Source organism: Anastrepha ludens, chromosome 4, assembly GCF_028408465.1.
Source record: "Anastrepha ludens isolate Willacy chromosome 4, idAnaLude1.1, whole genome shotgun sequence".
NCBI lineage: Eukaryota > Metazoa > Arthropoda > Insecta > Diptera > Tephritidae > Anastrepha > Anastrepha ludens.
In genome coordinates, this window is record NC_071500.1 from 56546127 (window position 1) to 56573222 (window position 27096).

The 27096-nt window shown below is 35.6% G+C and overlaps 1 protein-coding gene across 1 annotated transcript in view; it reads left to right on the plus strand.

The window, feature by feature from the left end:
* The window catches only part of LOC128861840 (probable serine/threonine-protein kinase DDB_G0282963), a 147425-nt gene that overhangs the window by 52069 nt on the left and 68260 nt on the right, over positions 1–27096 (plus strand). Inside the window, exon 3 of the mRNA XM_054100215.1 lies at positions 7793–7834. Within this exon, the coding sequence (XP_053956190.1) occupies positions 7793–7834 (42 nt within the window). The remainder of the gene's footprint in view (positions 1–7792; positions 7835–27096) is intronic.

Genomic DNA, 27096 nt, shown 5'->3' on the forward strand with positions numbered 1-27096 from the left:
GACGTACAGAGCAATCTTAAATTATGGAGGGAACACTTCTCGAACCTGTTAAACGGTGACAGCTGCGCATGTCATAGAGAATGTGAAGATCCCGATACCCCAATCGTTGACGACGGAATTGTCGTTCCGTTACCCGACCATGACGAGGTGAGAATAGCAATATCACGGCTAAAGAACAACAAAGCCGCGGGCGCCGATGGACTGCCGGCTGAGCTATTCAAACATGGCGGCGAGGAGCTGGTAAGGGGCATGCATCAGCTCCTATGCAGAATATGGTCGGATGAAAGCATGCCTGCCGATTGGAATTTAAGCGTGCTCTACCCAATCCATAAGAAGGGCGATCCTGCAATTTGTGCCAATTACCGCGGGATTAGTCTTCTAAATATCGGCTATAAGGTTCTAGCGAGCGTATTGTGTGAAAAGCTGAAGTCCACCGTCAACCAACTGATTGGACCTTATCAGTGTGGCTTCAGACCTGGAAAGTCTACCATCGACCAAATATTCACAATACGCCAAATCTTGGAAAAGGCCCATGAAAGGAGAATCGACACACACCATCTTTTCGTCGACTTCAAAGCTGCATTCGACAGTACGGAAAGGAGTTACCTGTATGCCGCTATGTCTGAATTTGGTATGCCCGCAAAACTAATACGGCTATGTAAGATGACGTTGCTCAACACCAGCAGCGCCGTCAGAATTGGGAAGGACCTCTCCGAGCCGTTTGATACCAAACGAGGTTTCAGACAGGGTGACTCGCTGTCGTGTGACTTCTTTAACCTGATGTTGGAGAGCATCGTACGATCCGCAGAACTTAATCGCTCAGGCACAATTTTTTATAAGAGCGTACAATTGCTGGCGTATGCCGATGATATTGACATCATCGGCCTTAACAACCGCGCTGTTAGTTCTGCCTTCTCCAAACTGGATAAAGAGGCAAAGCGAATGGGTTTGGTGGTGAACGAGGACAAAACGAAGTACCTCCTGTCTTCAAACAAACAGTCGGCGCACTCGCGTATCGGCACCCACGTCACTGTTGACAGTTATAATTTTGAGGTTGTAAAAGACTTCGTGTATTTAGGAACCAGCATTAACACCGATAACAATGTCAGCCTTGAAATCCAACGAAGAATCTCTCTCGCCAACAAGTGCTACTTTGGACTAAGTAGGCAATTGAGCAGTAAAGTCCTCTCTCGACGAACAAAACTAACACTCTACAAGACTCTCATCATGCCCGTCCTAACGTATTGCGCAGAAGCTTGGACGATGACAACATCCGATGAAGCGACGCTTGGAGTGTTCGAGAGAAAGATTCTGCGTAAGATTTTTGGACCTTTGCACGTTGGCAACGGCGAATATCGTAGACGATGGAACGATGAGCTGTATGAGCTTTACGACGACATAGACATAGCGCAGCGAATAAAGATCCAGCGGCTTCGTTGGCTGGGTCATGTCGTCCGAATGGATACAAACGCTCCGGCTTTGAAAGTATTCGATGCGGTACCAGCTGGTGGTAGCAGAGGAAGAGGAAGGCCTCTGCGTTGGAAAGATCAGGTGGAGAAGGACTTGGCTTCACTTGGTGTGTCCAATTGGCGCCGGTTAGCACGAGAAAGAAACGACTGGCGCGCTTTGTTAATCTCGGCCAAAATCGCGTAAGCGGTTATCGCGCCAATTAAGAAGAGAAGGCGAAATGCCGTGGATTGTTATCCTGATACAAATGAAAGGTATTTTCTATTCCCAACTTCCCACAATTCTCAAGCATTGAAATATGTCAATTTTGGCCACACAAAGTACAGTTTCCAACTCCTGCAGCCGAATAAGCACCATAACATGCCCAGCACAATATTTAACAATAGGGCGAAGCTGTTTTCGGCTCAGCTCTTTATTTGGCTTCCGTAATAAGCTTACTCTCTCGTCTGAACAAAAAAAGTTGAATTTACATTCCTCTACGAAAATACGTTTTTCTAGAACGCAAAATCTTTCATAAAGTGGGTGTGACTGCATTTTAAACGAATTTTCTTTTTTCATTCACTAAAGAAGGTTTTCTTCAGGCTATTCTTCCATGCATTCAATATTAAATTGTTCTGCTAACATATTTCGAAGAACTCGGAGCATTAACGCGAGGATTTGATCTTAATTTTTGGAGAATTCAACGGAACACTCAGAACTTTCTCACCATCATGTTTTGATTAGTTTGCGACTCGTTTTTTATTCATATCTACTATATTTTTTATATACCGTGAGATCGTTTAACAATGTATGTTATTACTCTTTGACTTTCATAACTTTTATAATGTTAACTTATTATATTTCGCAATTCGATTGTAGTTTTTAGAGCCATTTCCCGTTAACGCACAATATCTACGTATCTAAAATTCCCTAATGAGAGCCATAAACAGGCAACAAATCATAAGAATCGATTGAATTTTAGTCGAGAGTGGCGTGGTGTACAACATATTCAGAGGTGACAAAAATGTGTTTTATTTTTGCAATCGGTTGCGTGTGTGTTTGTGGTCCACATAACACTACTAATCAAGGTTGGTAGATTACTATGTTTGGCATTCAGCTATGGTGAAAAACGAAATAGAGAGAGTAATTTTGTGTGCCACGTCACCGGGTACTCGACAGTAGAATTCAGTCTACTCATTTCACACGTATTTACACACTCATCCAATCATTCGTTGAAGAAACATGAGCGTAGATTGATTTTTGCGTATATGACTAACATAATCTAATTTTTTTTACAAAGGAACCGTTATCATAACCTCGGTTATGTCAGCCAATCAGTTAATTCTTTTAAATTCGCTGCGAGCAGGTTAAGAGTCCGATATTGGCCCCACTTTCTGAATTTTTTTCACCATGACTTCTAATAAGGCATTGTCACGAAAAAATATTCCAGATAAAGCAACACAAAGACAACAGCTGCTTAAAAGCTTTCATAAGAAACCATTATATGTGTTGCTATTAATGAGTGAGTTATTTTGAGTGGCGCGTAATATATGGCGAGTTTCGTTTCTTTCTCGTAAATATTGAAAATGTAACCATCTAACTCAAATCATTTTGCTATCCATTAAAATTCAATCTCTTTATTAAGATTCGAGAGAAATAAGTAAATATTAAAAATAAAAACCCAGTTTTTGCAGTTTTATAACAAGTTGTGTAAAATTTCCACAGGGGGGTCATTTGGAGTGGCACTCACTGTATATACATACATACGATTATTCATGCATCCACGCAGACATCACGTATCACGAAATCTGCCCATTTGAGTAGAGCAGCACAGTTTGTTCACATTACACTGGGTTAGTAGTGGAACAAAAAATATGTACTATATTTCTTAGCAAACAAGTGTGCGTATTAATACAATTTTGTCCGTAACAGTGAATAATGAAAAAGTAATTATATGAGAACAATATCATTTGTCTATTTGCTTTAATGCTTTGTCAAGCTCTCCTTATAGCTCATTTACGATGACTTCAGTTAAGTACCCCTATTATATGTGTGTGTATGCATGTTTTTACTATCACCTTTTTTATTTTCTAATTCAGTTTATTTTAAACCCATAATATTTTGATTGCTTTGAGAGCGCATTATTGTCGCTGATATATTTTCTAATCCTCAATTGCTTCTTTCTATTCTGGTTTTCTATTTATTTTGCTCTTCTGTGGTTTGAATGAATATCTTTTTTTATTAAGAATGCACACATAGTTTCTGTTTTAACTTTCTCTTTTTGCTTGTCGTGTCGTTTTGATTGCCCGTCCATGAAGTTTTTGTTTGTAAATTATTTCACTTCCACTTTATTGTAGCAACAGCAAATATGGATTCTATTGTTTATTTCATTACCGGTATTTCTGTTGTTCTTTTTTATTTTTAGTTACAGTTTTTTCATGTGTTCGTGGTGATATAAAAACCTGGTTAAAGAATTTTTGGTGGCGCTAATTAGTGTGAAGTATGTATGTGTGTAGAGTATATTTGTAGTTGCTTTGTTTCCAATTACAGCTCAGAAGTCATTAGTAAATATGATATAAAGTGAATATACGAGGTGTGTTCAAAAAATAAGGTGAAGGTATAAAATTTCGCGGGCTACGCGCATTCGTCTTTCTATTATTAGATAGTTTTTGTTTTTGTGTAGGTACATTTGTCTCGAAGATATGTTTACTTTGTTTGTAAGAGGCAAGTGTTTTGCATGTTCGGCGATTTTCTGCTAAAGAATCTTGGCTCTCCTGTACTCCTCCAATAGGACGATTGGGCTTTGGTTTCGATGTCATAACCATATATTGTCACCAGTTATGACCCTGTTAAGCAAATCTGGTTCATCGCTGACGTCATTCAACAATTCTTGAGCGATGCTCATTTCACGTTGTTTTTCGTCAAAATTCCGCAATTTCAAAACGAACTTCGCTGCCACGCGCTTTAAGCCCAAAATTTCCAAAAAGATTGCATGGCGATTCTCCATAACAAGTTTCTTCACTTTCTCAACATTCTCATCGGTTGTTGATGTGCAGGGGCGGTCAGAGCGAGCTTCGTTATTCACATCTTCTCGATCTTCTGTGAAAAGCTTGTACCACTTGTAAACTTTTTTTTGACTCAAAGTACTCTTACCGTAAGCTGTCAACATTTCACTGTTTTTGTGCACTTAATTCCATTTTTTACACAAATTTTGATGCAACTTCTTTAATTAATTTTTCCGATAGTGGAAAATCGGCGAACACGCGAAACATTTGTGTTATTTATGGCGCTCAAAAATAAACTAAACATGCTATATTGCTAAAACCGTAAACATATCTTCCAGACGAGTGCACCAACATTAAAAACTAAATCATCGAAAGTACGCAGCACGCGAAATTTCAAAATGCATCTCATTTTTTAACGCACCTCGTTTGTAGGCGCTCACCAGGGATGCCAGTCTCGGCTTACCGGTAATTTGAGGCAAGGAGTGAGTAAGTTCGAGTCTCCATGCAAGACACAATAAAATTATAAGCGGTCGCCCCTCGGCAGGCAATGTCAAACTTACGACGGTATTTCTGTGAAGAAAAAGCTCCTCATAAAGAAAAAAAAATTCCCTTCAGAGTCGGCTTAAAACTGTCGGTCTCTCCATTTGTGGAACAACATCAAAATGCACATCACAGATACGAGGAGGAGCTCTGCCAAACGCTTAACAGAAGTCTGCGCGCCAATTATTATTTTTTCAATACAAGCACTAGTATTAATTCCGGGTTCCCGAAATATTTTAAATATCAAATTGAAAGAAGTAAAAACTTCTTTATCAGAAAATTTGAGTACAACACAAATTTTCCAAGTTCCAAGAAAGTTCTTTTAATTTACTTATATTAAAAACTGCATCATTAATAATTGTAATTATATTAACTCATTGAGTTGAACTGAGTAAGTTTTTGAATTTCAAATTTTTTCAAACCAGCTATAGTGTTAGTCTATAGTGTCGCAGAGTTTGCGCGTGATCTGTCAATTAGGTTGTTTTTGGCATTTAATTATATCAGTCAACCGCAGGTGTGATCTGTGATTTTCACTTTGGATAAAAATATTGAACAAAGAGTTTGTCTTAAATTTTGTGTTTTGAACGGGATTTCGTGTACCGAATCGTCGAAAATGTTGCAGAAAGCCTATGGCGAGCGTGCTTTATGAAAAATACGGGTATACGAGTGGTATAAGGGGCTTTTGCAGTGGACTGAGTAGTCGTGGAAGATTTTTCCCGATATGGTTGCCCCGCAACGTCGACAAAGTCAAGGAAATGTTGCTGGAAAACCATCAAACCATCATTTAAGTTTGAGGGAGGTAGCTCGTGACCTTAGTGTGTCTCACGAATCAATTCGCAACATTCTACACCATCAATTGGGCATGAGACGCATTGCTGCTTGACTCGTTGCAAGAGAGTTGAATTTCTTTCAAAAAATTCATCGGAAGAAGGTGGCTCAAGACATGCTTGAATAAGTGAATAACAGGTGATGAGACGTGGATATAAGTTTTACATGCAAACCAGTCAACAGGCGGCTGAATGGCTCTATCCACAAGAGACGACAAAAAAGCGTCTAAAAAGCGTCGGTCACAAGTGAAAGTCATGCTACTCGTTTTCTTTGATTATCATGATGATGTGCACTCGGAATTCGTTGCAAATGGTTTTACGTTAAATAAAGAATATTATTTGGAAGTTATACGACGTTTGAGAGAGAGTGTGCGTAGGAAACAGACAATTTGTGGAAAGAAAAAGCATATATCTTGCACCACGATAACGCACCGTCTCACAAGGCTCATACTGTAAACACTTTTTTGACCAAAAACTCGACAAATATCATCGAACAACCACCGTATTTACCGAATTTAACCCCTTGTCCCTTCTTCCTTTTCCCAAAACTTAAATTGCCACTCCGCAAACACCGCTTTGAGTCGATAGAGACCATTAAGGATAATTCGCTGAAGGAGCTGAAGAAGATCTCGTCAAACGCGTTTAAAAGGTGCTTTGATGTCTGGACAATTGCTTCGAATGGGGCCAATTTTGAAGGCAGCGAAATAAGTTTTGATGCTAAAACAATTATTTTGCTTTTATTGAACAATTCTCGGTACTTTTTTGACAGAAGGTAAAACTGCAAGTTTAGCTACATATGCATACATATGTACATTGTGTATGCATGTGTTTTCACAGTTAGCTCAAAAGCGTTAATGAATCGGCTTGTGCTGTTCAATAGCTGACATTTACTTGAATATATTTGTACAATTTGTGTATATGTTTGTATTTTTTTCGTTGTTTTCTATATTAATTATTGCTGTCAAAAGACCCTTTATTTGTTCTCTTAATTGTGGTGTTGTATGTTTTGAATCGTACATTTTTATAGTTTTAGATTTGCCTGTAATATAAATATAATTTTATTTAGCTTCCTTTTATTGAATTTTTACTCCTACTAAAAAAGTTATGCCCGAAAATAAATTCCGGGATGAATCCCGAAGTCCCGGGATAACTTTAAATATATCTCGGAATCTGTGGATAAAAAGTTTCTGCCAAAATTTGGCACACCGAGTAACTACATGTGTGATATGTTCTGTATTGTTTTTCTAACATTTTTCAATTCTGGTTTTTTGATAATTCATTAACGAATCCTCGGTCGATGAACTGAGTTTTTCCTGTAAAGATCATTTCATGCCTTTTCAACTATTTTGTGAACATCGAAATTTCATTCTTAATGAATTTAATAAACTGGGGCTTCCAAGTTTCCCTGCCTTTGACAGCTGTCGCAGTTCGATATTCAAATAAAATTACGGTGGTACATTAGAAACATTTACATTCCTCTTGTGCTACTCTTTGTTGTTGCCATTGGGCGAATGAGCCATTGTGCCCCTTTTCTTCGAAGAAGCTGCAGCTCTAGAGGGGCCTAGAGCCAACAGATTGCAATATGAATAACAATGTTTCTATGTATGAATATTGACGACGTGTACTATAGTTTCAACCAGACGGTGCGTCATGCCACATTGCCAACGAAACAATTAGTTTATTGCAAACTAATTGAAAAATGTGAATGTCTCCCTATTTGCCCTTGGGAGGCGGCATAAAACTGTAGGTCCCTCCATTTGTGGAAAAACATCAGTACTTTACTTGTTGTGTCTATTCTTATGTTATTCCTAAAAGCAGTGTTGAATTTTTGCGACTAAATTTACTGAAAACAAATGGCAAAATAAAATTACCATTATATCACATTTCTTATTGATTGTTTATTTTTTTATTTATAAAATATCTGATGCATTTTCTATTGAATTAATTCGTTTCGTACACTTTTTCTCTTTCTAGGTAAGAATAAATATTCTGAAAATATACCAACCTCACATCCAAGTAAGTTTTATTAGTTTAAGCTAACATATAAAGCAAATATTTTCGCTAAGAATTTCTTATTTATTTTTGAATTTATTACTAGCAGTGAACGTTTAACACAAGAAATATGAAATATTAATTTAAGCGTTTGCTCGTATGTGTTATATATAACTTATGATTAATTTCAAATTCCACAATATTCATACTGCCAGAATTTTAAGTGATTAACTAATACATATTTCCGCGATTTTGTGTGGGCAAATATTTCAATTAATCAAATTTACTACGCCGCTTACTAGAAACTTTCTCATTTTCATTCTTGTTGTTTTTATTGTCAACACTATGCCCCCTCCTCTACTTCCTTTCATTCGCATTTCAGTCTACCCATTCCGTTTGGCGGCGAAGCATTCGTCGCTTCCGCTTCCTACAGCTGAAAGAATTATTGAGTTGAATGTTGAGTGCTTTTGACGGAAGAAAGTACTTATAGCGGATATTGAATCAAGTTGTTCAGCAAAACACGCTCTCTCCACTGCTTATATGCAGCTGCTCCGTAATAGGTGGTCATTATTTGCTTATTAATTCAAGCACTCGCGATTCGCGAATGGGTTGGACTTTTCAGACTTCCCCTTTTTCTTTTTCCTCCTCCCGCTTTTGGAGCTACCTAAAGTGGCGTCACATCAATACTTACCTAAGTACATACCTTTGGCGATATATGTGTGTGCTTGTGTTTATGTAGAAACACACACGTTTTTCTCTGCTTCATTTACGTTCCTCACTTCGCTTGCCAAACATTAAATAGTTTGTTTGCTGGTGTTGCCATAGAAGTACGAGTACCTGCAGTTTAAGAAACTCTTTAACGTTTTATGGGCACATTGCCATCCACAAAAGTTCATACTACTGTCTAAACAGCGGAAGTGCTTATGAGTTGGAACTATGAGAGAATTGTAAAAGAGCGTTGCAAATTTTTTTTTTGTTTTTGAGATTCTACTTTTTTGCCCACACATATTTTTTTTTTGATTGGGTATGCAATTAAAGAGGATTTAAGCTAAGGTTCTGGTATCAAAAATCCATTCCGGTGCTAATTAGAGTTGTAAAATGCTTGGAACAAAATTGGCTGAAAATCGTATGGTTGACGAGGAGAGGATTGACTTTGCCGGAGGGACACGTATTTATATTCGGCCAAGGGCTGTTACCATTTATGGGGAATGTTTATGTTGTTGCAACAACAACAATACCCATAAATTATTATGGAGGCAATATCATCTGCTTACGGAGTCGGTGACTTTTCAAAATACGATTTACTATCATTGTCATAAACCATTCAGAAAGGTACAGTAATACCATGGTGGAAGGTGTGGCCAATAACAGGTTGAGAAGCTCACTTAAATGGGATCACGAAGCGGTTTATTTACGAAAAAATAAGATTGGACCAGAGTGTGAATCTGTGTGAAATTATAGTGCAGATTTTGGCTGGCGAATCCGCTGTGACGTGGCAGTCGAAGCTCACCTCACAATTTTTTTTTTCACCGTAGTTATTGACCAAACCTGTTAAATCTATCATCCTTGCAGTAACCCATTCGACAAAACACAGAGTAAAATGAAGATGACTGTGCTCAGGCTGGCCATTGATTCAGCACACATTGTTGCGAGTGGTGACACAAATGCCAAAGTCAGCTGTTGAAAAAGTGAAAGTACTTTTGTGATAAATACTTCAAATAAGAGAAGCAAATAACTCTCAACATATACTCTTCCAGCATTGATAAAAAGTTTTCCGAAAATCGGAAATAATTGCTTTAACTTTGAGACTCACTATTTAGAATTATTTCCTCAAACTTTCTGTTATCTAAATCTTGTTATAAATATGGCCTGGAAATAACAAAATTATGATGATGATTTATGCCTCTAATTTGTACCGTTTTAAAAAAGGGAACAAAGAGAATAACTGCACAGTAAGTGAATCGAAACTTTAAAAACAAATTAAAAACAAAACATTATATATGGTACAAAACATGGTATATTATTCTTGCAAGTATGTCATGGTGGACCTGAAATGAATTTCAGTGAAAAATCGTTACACCGATGTTTTTTTTGTTTTCCAGCTCTAAACTATTTTAAGCAAAACAAAAAAAAAAAAACCGAAAAAATCGCCGGAGTCCGTTTTTACAAAATACATTTTTGATATGGTTGAATATTCACGAATAATGATCATATTTTGCTTATTCACATGCAACAGATTTTCTTTATAAAGACATTGCAACTCATTCAAATGCACGCATCGTGGTAAAATCTCTGTTGACAGCTGAGAATCTATCGAAAATGGAAACCAAATTAAATCCAAGTGACCGCAAAATCGATCAAATAACTTCGTTTGTGCAGAAACAGATAGTATATAAGTGATATAGATAAATTCGGGGGTAGCACAAAATTGATCACCCTATCGGAAGATTTTTAATTTGTGCAAATGGTGTCGTACGTTAATCACATTTGACACTTGTGAACTATGTAGAGAGTTTCAATACAGTACAAACAGACAAGCAATGGAGCATATAAACGTCAAAATAAAGACTGACTCAAAATCATTTTTTTTTTATATTTATTAAAAATATTATTCAAAAACAAAATTGTATGGATATAATACCAGAGGAAACAAAAGATTATAACTTTCTTTTGCCACATTTAGACTCCGGTACTAATTTTACCAGTGCACTTCTGAAGTAACCGCGCGAATTATATATTATACAATAACACTGGAAACTAATTCCAACGACCAGCTGTGGCCTTTGACTCCGACGACATTGTTTAGTAGGATAATTTATAAACTAATGGTACTTAGCAATTGAGAGAGTACTTATATTAAACGTAGTGATAAGTAAATGTTAAGAACAGTAATGATAGCTAAAAGAAAAAAATAAAAAATACAAGGGAGGAGTGGGTGGATGTTAAGATGTCATTCGCATCGAGCGTTCACGCAACTTCAAGCAAAAGCGGTAACTTTAAGAAATGGATTTTTATTGAAAAACAGTTGCTCGCTGAGGAGTTGAGTCTAAGCAGAAGTATACCATATGCAGTGGTACAAAAACGGTGCAATAAAACCTAAACTGATGGCTACTGATTTTTATCGATTATAAACGAGCAATTGCTATGCGATAAGGAAGTAAGGAAAAAACTATCACGTGTGAACTCAGCCTTAGAATATTCATATTTCTCAACTTGATTGCCAGCTTAGTATATGTTAATGTACGCCATACCAATCCGTAAGTGTCATATATTGTATATACTAGGTTATTTAATAAGTTTTACGGTTTGATAAGAAAACCAAAATTTTATGGTTTGAAATACACTTTATTATTCAGCATAGCCTCCCTGAACATCAATACGCTTGTTACGCTTGTTCCAACGAGATTCCAATTTATGAATTCGATACCTGAAATGAGAATCTGGAATGGCTGCAAAATACGCTTCCAGAGCTGTTATAACCTCATGATTTGGTGAAAAACGCTTTCCATGCCTGCATTTTTTTGGCCCAGAAACAAATGAAAGTCGCTGGGAGTCAAATGTGGTGAATACGGTGGATGCTCCAACAATTCGATCTTTAATTCATGTATTTCAGCCATTGTCAAAATGCTTTTCTTTTCCGGGTTAGGTATTTTTCACGAATTTTTTCCTCCAGCTGTTCTAAAAAGTTACAATAATATTCAGAATTAGGTTTTTTTTACCAGTGTGCAAGTAATCCACAAACAAAACTCCTTTCGTATCACACAACACGGACACCCGACACTGACAAAACGGCTAATTGGCCGATTTCTTGACACGAACTCGTTTCGGAGCAGAAGAACCAGGTTTACAACACTATGCAGTCTCTTCTTTTGATTTAGGATCATAGTGATAGATCCAAGTCTCATCCTTAGTGATGAATCGACGCATGAAATTCACTTTACCCTTTCAACAATGTTCTAAATGGTGCTACAGAAAGTCGCATTCGATTTTCCAATACCATTTCCTGTATTTTTTTCTACGATTTCTCGTGTTGCTGTTTTTGGACGTCCTTGACGAGGGTCGACTTCAAGGCTTGTAACTGCGTTTAAATTTGGCAAGCCAGGTACTGCACTAATTGATGGCAAAAAGTCCTTATACACTTTCAAAATTTCTTTTTGCTTTTAAAGCTTCTAAAAATAAAAATGCAACCACCGCACTATACTTGAGTTATTCCATTGTAGAAAATACTATGACACATCGATACTAAATGTAAACAAAGAGCGAATTGACAGATTGAAATGAAACTGCACATACGTCCATATGAAAAGTTTACCAACATAACAACAAAAAATAATAAAAATTTAGGCTAGTAGCAACCTCCTCTCTTATCGAGCCGCAAAATTTATTGAGCAACCTAGTTTCTGAGTCGGAGAAAGAATAAATTATTTAGTGCGTTGCTTTATTTATGCATATTCTTGAACTTTCAATGTGTTTAATATTTGCTTTTAAATAACACACATTTTAAACTATCCAAATGTACAAAGATACCGCAAGATAGTGTACACTGAGAATACATTAACACGAAACTAAATAAAGGCATGGAATTTGTAGCAAAGCTACTGTATCTGTTCCGCCCGAGTCAGCGGTAAGCCGAAGCAAAGGCTATTCAGTATTTAAGCAGTAGTAGAAGTGAATGACAAAAAACTAAAACAAATAAAACTTAGGAATTGAACAAATAGACTGCTGAGTGACCAGCTGTTCCAGCTGAAAAGCAAACGAAATACATTTCAAAGAAAGTTTCTGTATAAAACGAAACAAATGTGTGGAATTCGGAATGGGAAAAGGGAAGGGGTTGGCATATGGTCACTTCTGTCCATTTGACAGTCTGTCGGATAAACTTGCATTTAAGCAAATAAATGTCAGTAATCAGCTTTGCATGAAAAAAGCATACAGTAAGGCAAGACAGATCCTTCGTATGTATGTATGTATTATACATACATATGCACTCGTATGTAGCAATATTTCCAAGTAGGCAAGATGGGAACGGGGGAAATCTGTATCGATCGATGCTGGTGCCTCTGTCTTCACTGATGGGGCCAAGATGGAATCTGGAGTCGGAATAGGGGTTTTCTCTAAGTCAGTCAATTTATCTATTTCCTTAAAACTGCCGAATACTGTAGTGTTTTTCAAGGAGAAGTCTTTGCGATATTGCAGTCATGCAAAAGGTTATGGAACGTAGGAAATATTCACATTTTTTCCGATAGTTAAGCCGCGATCAAGGCTTTGACCACGCTATGGTGCAGATTCAAACTGGTCACCTCTTGTAAGGAGGAGATCAAATCTCTTCTGTGTGGAGGTAACATTTATCTGATCTGGGTTGTTGTTCCACAAACGGAGGTATCTGTTTTAAGCCGACTCCAAATGGCAGATCGTTTTTAATTAGGAGCTTTTTCATGGTAGGGAAATAAAATTGCTAATGAGGCTGCCAGGGAGGGATCGACTGAATTGGAGTTGACCCGGTCATCGACATTTCCCTGACTGTTGTATGATAACTATTTGGACGATCGGCACACACGCAGAAAAGCTAGAGTTACCATTTAATTCCCATTTCAGAAGCTGTGGAGACCTTTCTTTGCAAATGTCTTGGTTTGGCAGATAGGCGATTAAGGTCACTGGGTGTACCTTTTTTCGACGGCCTGGGTCAGTGCTACAACCTAAACCCCATCAACTTTGCCCATTACATCAACAGCTCTAGTTGGCTGCAGATATCTGCCCATTAGAGGTCTCATAATGGTTTTAAAAAGGCGCTTTAAGTGTTACTTGGGCAAAGATCAAACATATAACAAAACCTCAAATAATTTTGAAAACCTTGGAACAAAATCAGGATATAGTAAAAGAATTCACGAAAAGGTACTAATCTTTAGTGGAATCATTTTGGCTACTTACTTTGATTCTGGCAGCTCCAAGTGATTGCTGTGGTCTTTTACATTTTTTTTTCACCTTTCCTCTGAAACACAGTGTTTTTATGCATTAAAAGCAAAATTTTCAAAACTTAGGTGCATCTTTGTTTTTTAGTTATAAGCAGAACAGCTTTTTCGACAATCGGATTTGTGTATAATCGAAAATAAAAGAAAACGATCAGAATCTGCAACACCACATGAAATCGAGGAAGCGACTTTCACTTCTGACTTTAACAATGTCTGTCGGTTTTTACTACGAAAATAAGTTGCATTTCGCGCATTAAAGTCGCCTATTGTCCACAGGACACGGGTTGATAGTGTTGGCATTTCGTATAAAAAACTTTAAACAATTTGAAATTATCATTAAGATCTGCGATGGGTCTCACCACATATGAACAATCTTTTTGTGTGATAATAACATTATTGTGCTTGCAGTTTGGAACGCAGTGTATGTGAAAAGAAATCGTAGGGGTACGAATTAACATATGTAGGCAAGAACCAGTAAAAGGTGGCGCAAAATTAATCATCCATTTTTCTTTTTGAATAACTTTACAACTTTATTTATGAATAAATACTAAATAAATACAATTTTTTTTGACAGATGGAAATCTTTAAATTTACCTTTACGAGCTCCACTGCATCTGCAGCTGTCTAGTTCACAAATGCCAAAAATGATCGACGTACGACACCAATTGAAAATAATTAAAAATTCAACGATAGGGTGATATATTTTGCGCCATCTTGTGGTACAAAATGCAAATATCTTTGAAGAAGAGGTACGTTGCCCACCTGGTATATGTAAATTTATTTGAAATCATAAATTTTGTTTTTGGAATTTTATTGAAATTTTTGCTCTAATAGTGTTAGGAAAAACTTTGTTTCTGTAATCACGAATTGGCGGTACATATTTCGCGATCTGAAAAAAAGCAATCCTTGATTCTGTGATTATTCACTTCTCTGCTGTTTTTCACTTTCAATTTTGTCTGACACCTTACAAAAAATTTGTTCAGTTGGCATATGATTTACCATATGAGCGCCAACCCGTTTGCAACAGTTTAATCGTTCATGTCTAACAAATATTAAAGTTAGTGGAATTGTGCACAATTAAACTGAATGCTTGCATGTCAGACGAAGTGATTCAAATCAATCAGAGTCAATCATTTGTAATCATTGCATATAAAGTAATTTAAGAGTAATTTTTAAAATTGTGCTACCACCTTCGAAGGTTCACTATTTGCTAGGATAAAATAAATATGAACATACACATTTTTGTTTGCTAGGTTGGCATTATAACTATACAAGCAGATTATTAAATGATGTTTCCGAGGAAATTTTAGGCGAACTTTGCGAATTTTCTTGGAAATTAATCGCTTTTCGGCCCCGGCCTTTATGGATTAGTTGGTTCTTTAATAATTTCTTCCTTTTTCCATTCATTTGAAAGAATTATTATTATTATTTTTTTTTTTGCATTTGTAAATCTTTATATGTACATATGTATAAGCGTATACATTTATGTCCTGCAAAACATATCGAACTGGGTATCTACCATACATTCACTTGACTTGGAAAATCTGTGCACAAAATTTTCGCACAATACTTTAATTTAAGCAGCTTAGAACACAGATTTTACTAATATTTACTTATAAATATTATTTTGGACATTATATTAAGAATTCTACGAAATTTACCAAGGGAACGTGGCTTGGAAAATAAACTGCGCGTGAAAATATATTGAACTCTTTATGAATGATCAAAGGAGTCTATGAGAAATACAGTTATTTGAAAACAGCCGTATGCATGCGTGTTTTTGAATACAAGTTTTACCGTGTTCAATATAACTATAAATGTGTCATCAAAAATTATTACCTCATGAATTTATGTAAGTTAAAATGCATAGAACATCACTCGACAGAATTTAAAAACTTAATAGGCTCAATTACAAAACCGGTTAATCGCAGAAAGCCGTTGCTCTTTCAAATCAACAGCACATTTTAGTTCATAAAAATTTAAAATTCGTCCATTGTCCATTTTAGCTCTTCTATTTATCTGAAACACAAAAACCAAAAGGAAAATTATTAATCAGTATGACTATAGCTACATACATACATAAAAAAGGCTTACAAAATGGCGCGTTTTTGAATTTGACATTCTTAAAATCGGGGGTTTTCAGGTTTTTAATAAAAAAATACGAGAGTAGCCGCGTGACGAACCTGACTCTAACTGCTAAAACGGCTGTAAAATCGAAAATACTGGGAACATAATATTTGCAACCTTTAAGAATATACTGTCAATTCTTAAAAGCCTATACTTTCGAAATATCAAAAAAAACTCAATTTTTTGAAAATTCAATGCCACCGGGACCCCTTACAAATTATTTTTTTGGAAGTTTTGAACCGATGGTCCAAACGAATGAACAGAATGTAGCATTAAATGAACTCAAAGAGGTGGTTATGCATTCAGTATGCAGTATACTCAAGTTATTTTTACTAATTTTGTTTTTATTTCAGTGCCCACAATATTTATATATTTTCCATTACAAGCCCAAACATATATTTACACACTTTTTTTATTTGTTACACCTTATTTGTTGCTCTATAATTAACCATGAGTAATACATTGAGATCTAAGGTCCAAACCACCCACTTTGAGTGTTTGCCATTGAGCTTTATTATTGTAACTGCAAAACATAATTTGTTCGAGAACTGGAGTCGTTTAAATTGAAATAGAATGGTATTATTGAGATTCTAGGAATCAAAACATTTTAACCGCCTTGATCAGCAACCTTGTTCAACTACATAACGTTGGCGGATTTATATCGGGCCGTTTCCACTTTATGTGGCGGCAATCACGGCAGGTCAGCCATAGCAGAATAAAAATACAAATATCTGCAATTCGGAGCAGGCTTAAGGGGGGAAGTACCTTTAGAGGGCCGAAAAAAACCAGTTTTTCGTGATTTATTTTTGGGAAAATGAAAACAGTGCACATGAAATTAATATGATATATATTTAGGGCAATGCTCCAAGAAGAAAAAAGCGTATTTAACATTATTATAAATAAGCAATTAATTGAGTTATGGCGGTTCACGTAAATCGTGTCGCCGCTGACATCGCAACTTTCATCTGAAATCATAAAATCAAACATTATTTTACTCAGGAGGGTTTTTTATCCTAGATAGACTACAATCTCTAGCAAATTCGAAGATTAAATGAGGCTTCAAAAAAAACTTTTGGTTTTTTTTGCAAAAATTTTCAAACATTTTTGTGTTAAAAAGTATCAAAAAATTATTTTTTCTTTTCGTCCGTAGTCTACCTAGAGTAGCTTTTTATGCCCTTTAAAATGAAACCTTGATGAAGAAAATTGGTTCAATACTTTTTCCGTAATCACTTACGCCAATTTGAAAAACATGGTTTCGAGAAAACGCCGTTTAAAGTTCGCGGTCAAGGAAAAAGAAACTTACCGAAGTTGGACTTTCAAGTGGCATATCTTCCATAATTTTCAAGATCGGCTTTTGAAATTTTGCAATAATATTCTTAGAGCATATACCTATCGGTTAACACAATAAAAAAAAATCGATTTTTTGAAACGTCTAAAGATACTTCCCCCCTTAAACTGTAGGTTACTCAATTCTCGAAAAAAACCTCAAGACGCACATCACAAATAGAGGCAGTAGAATTTCAAAAATTCTATTAGGTAATACGCAGCTCCATTAGCACCCACTACTGTGTCTATCGAATAGAAAGATTTTTCTTCCGCATTACATTTTGAAAGTATTAAGACATTAACTGCATCCTCATGATCATTGGTAGCTGATAACACTGCTATCTCTCTTTAAGGGGGTCTTCTGGTCTCGAGGCCCTGAAATGAAGGGGTTTTTTGGGGATTGATTGTGACAAATCCTGTGAATATTTTAAAAAAATTTTTTTTTTATTTTAAAGGTACATGTCTTGGCTTTTAAAAAATGGTTTTGACTTTGAAAAAAATTAACACCCGCGACCTTGAAATGGCGCTGAAGACGTCCACCTCCAAACGAAACAGGTCTCCATTTTGGTCACGGTTTTTCCACCTGGGTAATCAGAAAGCAAAAATTAGATATGCGTTGTCTTCAGAGTTGCCCTGGTTAAGTTTTCCCGTGACAGATTTTTTTTTTTAAATTTTTTTCAAAAGTTATGCAACAATTTGCAAAAAAAATTTTTTTTTGCTCATTTTTTGAACTTTAAAAGGTTATAAAAATGGAATGAAAAAAAATTTCAAAAATCGTACACGGGGAAACTTAGCGGTAAGTTTTCCGAACCTTTTAAGACCAAAACCATTGAAATCGGAGTATAACTACTAAGAAAAGTGTGACCAAAATGCTTAAAAAACACGATTTTCGGGGAAACGCGTTTAAAGATAAAGTTTATGATGAAAACGGCCGGAGGAGGGTACACTTCGGTGCCCAGAAAAATGTGAAAAAATGCGATTTTCAAAAAATCCTTTCTGTGGCGTATTCTCGCATACACATACAACAAAATTATGCAAAAAAAAAAAATCGATTTTTTTTTCGCTGGAGACCAGAAGACCCCCTTAAACCAGTCAGTCCAATGACTTAGTTCCAAGCTCTTCGATTAGAAGGTGTACTTTCTCAATCAGTTTTGCATTTTGAATCAAAACACAACTACTTGTGCCCACTTGATCAATGTGTCCACTTGTCGCTGAAAACTGCCCGCTGTCTATTTTTAACAAATATTTAGTTAAACATTGCATTCTCTTCTCCGAAAGAAAGAATTCTCTTAAAATGTTTTGAAGTAGTAGTGTATTTACACACGGCCAAAGGTAAGACATTGTCCAAGAAGCGCTCACTTCGTAAGCATAGTTTATAGCATTTAATCTTTTCCAGAATATTGAAACCAAAGTAGAGTAGAATGGGGTAAGATAGGTATGGGGGCACAATAGGTAGGTGGGGTTTTCGTCGCACTGTTTTTGCAGAGGTCACTCGTCTTATGTGAATTGAATACGTGGTGGGGAACAACGTTTGCGACTGTCATTTCGGCCGTCACCATTCATTAGTTATCCTAGTTCTGGCGTCGTTTAGTTTTTTGTGAGCTTTTCTCCGACATAGCATTTTTTTTATTCTACGGTGCAGTGCATTTAATGTATGTAAATATTTGTCAGGTGAGTTTTATTTTACGTAGAAAATAATGCTGAACACGAATAATGTGTTAGTTTTTTGATATTATTGTTTTAAAAAAAAATATCGACACTAACATAAAACATGTGCTTGGGGGCACTATAGGTCAGCCGTCTGGGGGCATTATAGGTCACTACTTTTAATTGAATAAAATAAATTTTAATTGAAGAGGATGTAAAAAACGCAATCGCGGCAGTCCGAGATGGCGCTAGCGTTCGATCAGCCTCTAAACAATTTAAAATTCCGTTCGAAACATTACGTGCTCGCGTGATGAATTAAAGAAAAATTCCTAACTTTTATAACATGTGCAGTGTTCATACTCTATAAATAAAAGTTAAAACGTTAATTTTCAAGCCATGTACATTGTTCTTTTCCTCTCACACATAGTGACCTATCGTGCCCCCCGATTTTGAAAATATCGAAAAAAAGTACCTTTGTCTTATTGAATGCAGCTTCCAAAAAATATTTAGCCAAACATAAATCAGTATAACCAAAATGTTAGCAGATAAATAACCTTTCAAAATCTTGCTTATTTTTCAAAATCAATGCAAAAACACCGTAGCAAGAGCTCTCCAAAAAAAATGACCTATCTTACCCCATTCTACTCTACTGTAAATTTCGGCTTACTCCTCTAAAAACACTACTCACCAATTAGATTTAATTGAACGTTACTGCTTTTTAATGCGGTGAAATGTGCTTGCTTGCAGCAACACAACAATAACGGAAAAACAGTAAGCCACAAAATAAATGAGCAAATATTTGAGCGCACATTTTCTCATTTTTGGTTTATCTGCTTATTCCTCTTGAACCTAACTCGGCACATTTCGCACACAGCGAACGGCGAGCTTTCTTGTGCAAACATGCCCCTTTTTAATTTTGGTTAAATAATAACTAATTTTATTGATACTGAACGGAAGTAAATATTTCAAAGTGTGATAGGTTTGATGTAACAGCAACAATTGATGAATTTTTACCATATTGTTACGCCTCTTTAAGGGGTTAAGGGTAGTTAGAGACTCGAAAAAATTATGATATTCAATTATTTTATTTTGCTAGTCAATTGGTTTATTTTACAAAAAAAAAAAAAACATAGCATTAATACATCATGCTTCGACTTCACTTTAGCAACATTTCAAAAAAAATTAATAATTGTAAAAGTTATCGCTCCTTTTGTGCAGCCCGTTTCTCCAGAAGTCCCTTGCGGGGATCATCACAAGTCCTTGGGACCTGATATTGTGCCTGATCGAAGCTCTTTTTTTCAAAATTAACAATATGGCGGCCTCAGAAAATATTTTTTAGATTTTCGAGAAAAAAACCGACAATTAAGTGTTAAAAAAATCGAAATTTAGAAAATTTTTGAAAAAAAAATCCTTCGATCAGGCACGAGTTGTTTATGTTCTTCAAAAGCAGCACAAATTTTATTGAAATCTACCAAGCGGTTTTTAAGTTACAGTGATCACCAGTTCAAAAAACATAGTTTTGAGAAAACTGCATTTAAAGTTTTGCTATCGATTTATGTAGAGTTATAACAAATATTTAATTACTTACACTGTGCCATCCTTAGCTATATGTATAATTGTTCATCAGCCGTCGTAGCAGCTTCCAAAATATCGATTTGCTGTCGTTAGCGCTCAGTTGCTTGCAGCTGCTGCTAGCTACTTGCTCTCGAACTCTCCTGTGCGTCCGAGCACGCTTTATTAATTGTTGAATAACTCAAAAAGTATTGATCGGACTCACTTAAAATTTTCACACAATATTTCTAAGATATTATACTTTAATAAAATGCAAAAAAAGCATCAAATTTTTGAAAATTCTGACTACCCCTAACCCCTTAAAGTTTCATTTAAATTATGTTAAAATTAACAGTTTCGGATAGCTAAGCTTTAAACTAAAAGAAAAAGATCTTAAGCATTCTCTGCGAAATTAATACATTCCGTACGTATTTCGGAACTTTATTTTATAAGATGTAGATATTAGCGGCCGTCGTAGCCGAATGGGTTGTTGCATGACTATTTCCTGTCACACATTTTTGATAATTTTAAAACCGTATAACTCTAAGAAACTAATACTATTTATATTTATTCAATAATTAAAATGCAGGTACACGAAAAAAAATTAAATTGTATTATAATTTTTTTACGTTAATCACAAATTCAGGTATTTGTCACTACTAATATTTCGCCCACAGATAGTGAAAGGTGTCTCCGCTTGCCTAAGTCGTGGGTGCATTGCTCATGGTTCTCTTATTGAGCATTTGTCGATTTAGTTAGCATCATTAACTCGCTAACACAAATTAGAAAATAAAAGTGAAATAAGATGTTTCAGTTCATTCTTTCAATTCAATAAGATATATATGAAGCACATTCTAGAAATTTGTATGTATCTATGTGTGTATGTATGTAGCAAAAATTAAAACAATTAATTTACCCGCAGGCATATCGCAGGGAGCTAAATGTATAATAATTGCCATATTTTTCTAATGACCTCAATAGAAATTTGTTAGCGCTCGTACTGTATAGCATCTGTGCACACGCGCCCACATACACATACACACGTTGAATCGCAAAGTAAGCATTTCGATTGATTAAACTCCGCATACCCTCGCTTATGCATGCAATTTACACCAACAGATTCGATATAAATTTACTTTTGCACACAATATGGCATTTAAATTTCCATTGTTGCAATACTTACACAAGTCTGAGGCACAAACTCAAAACAATGTAGCACTTATAGTTTTTCTTGGTATGTACATACATACATACACACATACAAATGTTTGTATGCAAGTAATGTAGTAGTTGTAGTTATAGTCATGTCCAAGTGCAATTTATAAATATTTCATTATAATCGCGCTTGTCAATGATAAATGACGATGACACTTGCACAACAGTTGACTGTTTGCTGCAAGTGGCCGCTTTCATGTCTACGACCGATCGTTTACCCGCCCGCCAACGCGCCTGGCATGGGACGGTTGAAAATTGTTTACTTCAGTCATCACGCTGTTGTTTACAGAAGTGTGCATTTGGAGCGCTCAACACCATTACTTAACCTCACCTATCTACGAATGGGGGCTTTGTTGGGGCATGTAATAAAAAAGGTAGAAATAAAAAAACTGTGATTTTTTCGCGGCAAGGAGAGTGTTGGAACCCTAGTTTTTGGCTAGCGAATTACGACCAAGTAAGTGCCATGAAAAACTTCCTCTTAAAAAACCATATACCGTTCAAGGCGGCGTAAAACTGAAGGTTTCTGCATTTGAGGAAATCATCAATACGTACACCACTACTAGAATGGAGAAACAGCTCGGCAAAAAATAAAAACAACCTATTACATATAAAGTATATTATATGGTGAGCTACTCGAATATCTCTCGAGCAGCAAGATCTACTGGCGATACCCAGATATCACTCTTTAAGAAGTTCGCTTACGTATTTCTTGGGTATACTTTTGCAAGATTAAAATTCACATTCTGACTGGGAATGTAGAGCGATGCTAAAATAATGAGTTTGTGGTTTTCTCCGGGGAAGCAAAGTATAGTTTTTGAGATTAAGACTTTACAATTGCCGTTGTATTTATGAATTCACGCCTACGGTGCACTTCCAAAAACTAGTTCGTTAGTACACTTAGACTTTGGTCTCAGAATCTGCCTTTAAATACGTGACAGCTATTTATCCATTTTTGCCTGCTCTATCTGATGTAAGCTCTGACAGCTTCGAAGTTTGCAGAGGCACGTGCTTTTTATCGTACTTTCGTGAACGAGATGGCATTTAAGGGGGGAGCCTGGTTTATAAGGTCAAAAACATCCATTTTTTTTTTCGTTTTAAGCGATTCCTAATATATTTCAGAATATTCACACAAAGTTACAGAGCCTAATTCTCAATATTTCCGTAGATACAAAGCCAAAGGTAGGCGAGCGTTAGGTAGTTACGCTGTGACCGGACAGCTATAGTACAAACTTTATCTTCTTTTCTCGACTTTTCATTTTTATGATTTCTTTGAATTGGCGTACATGAATGAAAAAAAACTAATGAACCTTTTGAAATGAATCATAGCTTGTTCCCTTCAGTATTAAATTCTCTTCTATTTGAACTAACAATTTTTATACCAAGTTGAAGTGAATTTTTTTTTATAGAAAGGCATTTTTTTCTTTAAAACCTATAAAACCTCCAAAAAGTTGAAATTTTGGAATTTTTCTATGTTTTCTTAGTTCATCTAGAATAAAAAATCATGATAATTAGAAATCCATTTGAATTTTTTGCTTTAGATAATAATTACGAGCTGCATCTTGCACGCCAGTTGGAAACTCCAGCGTTGCAGCGCTCTACTAATTTCTATGTTAAACATTGTTTTCAACCTATTTTAACCAGTACAAAAAGTTTTTATACTTTTTAAATGTTCATTAAAAGATAGAAAAAACTTTGCAGTGCTAAATTAATTTTTTCCTTAAAAAAAAAAAAATCGCAAAGAGATGCAATTTTTAGACCTCATAAACCAGGCTCCCCCTTAAACTATTTTGTACAGCTTTTATTGTCTGTTGTGATTGTTTTGTTCCTCAAGTAGGCCTCAAGGGTGAGTTATTCTGTTTCTAACTTCGATTCGCGAAGCGGGCACTTAACTACGACAATCTGAACATGAAGTTTTCAGATCATCGGGAGCGGTTAACCGATACTTTGAAGTATATCGGAAACTTGGATTTGCTTTTATGAAGAAGTTAGTTCATATAAAGTATGTAAATACAGTTTAGTATATTCACGAATAAGTACATACACCCGTATTCCTTTTTCCCCTGCAACTTAAAAATCTCTTATCAAAATAGCGTTACGACCCCCATCACGTCATATACAAAACATAAAATATTCATATATTGATTTTTTAGGCCCCTCATATTCATACCATATTTAAATATTTGGCCCGCATAAATTTTGCGGTGAACATACTTTTCGTTTGTCGCTGCAGCTGCTGCAATGAATGTTTGCTATTAAAAATTTTAAACTATTGTTTTATGCATACGGTGTGCATATACATTCCTATATAAACATGTATATTCATATATTTTTTATTACATAGGTGTAGTAGTAGACAAAAGGTGTATAAACTAGACATGCTGTGCCCGCCGCTTTATTAGAGGGCTCCACTTGTTTTCGTCTTATTATTTATGAGTACGTACTGTAGTTATGAATGTACGTGTGTATGTACCATGCCCCTGGGTGTGCTTCCACAGTTGCAATTAATTGCGTTTATATATGTACATATGTATGTGTGTATGTAGTACTTTCATATGCATGTAAATGCATTTAAAGGGCGATCCGTCTCCGGTGGTCTCCTTATAAAAAATCAATAAAAATCAGTAGAAATAACAAAAATTGATTTTTTTTGGTATATTGTTTAGTGTTTAGAATATAGTCTAAAAACAAATATTTCCTTTTATGAAACACAATGTTCTGCATGTGGGGCAATACAATTTGACTTTGGAAATAAGTTTGGAATATATTTCAACGCTGCTCAAGCGTCAAGCAATTCATTTCGTGCCGCCGAGATATGATACTGACTTTCTGTCAACAGTTCAAGTGGAAAAAAGTAGTCACTGTCAAAATACTAGGTTGTTCAATAAGTTTTGCGGTTTGATGAGAACAATACAATTTTAGGGTTTCAAATACACTTTATTATTCAGTATAGCCTCCCTGAACATCAATACGCTTGTTTCAACGAGATTCCAATTTATGAACTCCTTACCTGAAATGAGAATCTCGAAGGGCTGCAAAATACGCTTCCACAGCTGTTGTGACCTCATCTTTGATAAAAAAACTCTTTCCATCCATGAATTTTTTTGGACCGGAAACAATGAAAGTCGCTGGGAGCCAAATGTGATAAATACGGTGGATGCTCCAACAATTTGAATTTTCATTTATGGATTTTTGACTTTATCAAAATGCCCGGTACATTGTCCTGTTGAAAAATAATTATTTCCTTTTGTAAACTGGGTCTATTTTCACGATTTTTTTTCTTCAGCTGCTCAAAATTTTAGAATAATATTCAGAATTGACTGTTTTGCTAGCTTGCAAACTAAACCACCAAACAAAATTCCTTTTCCATCCCTCATGTTTCTTGGCCGATTTCGTGACACGAACACTATTTAACCTCTTCTTTCGATTTAGGATCATGGTGGCTCATTCATAGGATGAATCGACGCACAAAATGCACTTTATCCTCTCGAAAGCTCTCCAAATATTGCAGAGAAAGTCATAAAGTTGTTAGTGAATGCGGCACCCATTGTGCGCACAGCTTTCTGAACCCCAATACTTCAGTCAACATATTGCTGACACTACCAAATGAGATGCTTAGGGCTTCTACTAAATCTCTTTTAGTCACGCGACAATTTTCCAATACGATATTCTGTTCTTGACTTGAATCGTCTTCAAGTCTTGTACGGCCACTTACTCGTATAAATTCAACAACCCATCTTTCTGCTGTTTCAACATTCGTTCATAAATATCTTTGCTTTCAAATCTCCTAAATTAAAAATTCAATCGCTGCACGATACCTGCTTTTTCCAATGTAGAAAATACTGTACCAACATAACAAAAACAAGTTAGGCTAGTGCAACGTCCTCTCTTACCGAATCGCCAAATTTATATAATAAACATATACACAATTAAAGGTTAAATATGTAGTAATATGCTACATACCTCAAAACGCTCTTCTTACTAAATTGTTAAAATGTAAAATAAAAAACACATTAACTTTGTTATGTTTCTCCTGTGAAACTTTAAAGTCCTTAAAAATATTATATTGATGAAAAAATTAAAAACTGTATATGCAAAATTACTACGAGTATATAAAAGCTATAGTTTCCATGTGAATATACAATTTTGGCTGGTTAACTAAAAATATTGATTTTTGTCGCACGGTGTAATCTCTTTGACATAGATTTGGCTCTTTAGCATTGATTTTACAACGGATCATACGTTTTTTGATTATTCATAAATAAATCAATAACTCTATTAAAATCTCATTTATCAGATTACCCAATTTTGTATCTCGATAATTAAGTTTCTGGCGTTGTTTTAATATGTATTTAGAGGCATTATAAAACTGCAATTGGCGCTGCACGTTAACTTTGTCTGATTATTGAATTTCCTACGTCTCGAAAATCTAAGGCTTTGCTTTCCAGTCAATTGCCTCTATATGTCAATATGCTTCAATATTTATAAATAATAACCAGCTGCTGTTAACCGGTTGAATTACAAATACGTAAATATTTAAAATATTTTGCTGCACACAACTCACACTTGTCCAAATTAATTGCGGTTTGTTTCAGGTTTTTTTTTTGCTTCTACGAGTTTCATGAATGTCTAGGTAGCTTGTTTCTCCTACTATTTGTATTTGCATAATACATATATTTCCATTCGAATAAATAATTGACTAATAGGTAAAATTAGGGTGGGGTGTTAGTCTAGCAAGTTTTTGCATGTGTGTCCTTATGTACTTTACATACCTACTGTTATTATTATTTTTGTTTTTTTGTTTGTTTGTTTTGGCTAATGAATACGAAATCCTTCTACTAAATGTAAATTTTAAAACTGGCTGTGAACGGTTTCCTAATCCTCATGTAATTTGTCTCAAATGTTTTGTGCTTTAAATTTTTTCTGTCATTTCTAATATGTATATGTGTTAACTTTTTTCAGGAACTCAGATTTTTTTTAATAATAGCTGCCATCTTCAAAAAGATTGCGTGCATTATATCAAACATTTATCAATTCTGGGGTGTTCATTAGTATCTCTATCAACTCGTTTTAGCACCGTCATCCCCTGCTTGAAATTACATAATAAATAAATAAATAGTCCTAACCTCTCAATATGTGGTGTACACTTTCTTGTGACATTCACTGTACATATGAACATGTAATATCTCTGCATATCTCTGGAAATTGCATAATTTTGTGAATCATTTCTACATATTTAGGCGTTCAAGTGGCGTTTAATTGCAGCACTTAGGCGGCAAAGCAAATATGCAGCAAAAAGTGGCTGCCAGTTTGTGCACATGTATGCATACACATATCAACATTTGCGAATATACGTATGTATGTATGTGCAGACCCTGCAGCGAAAAATGCTAGTTGTGCTCTAGAATACTATATGAGACGATGCCGAGTCCTATTGAGACGTCTATGGTCTGCCAC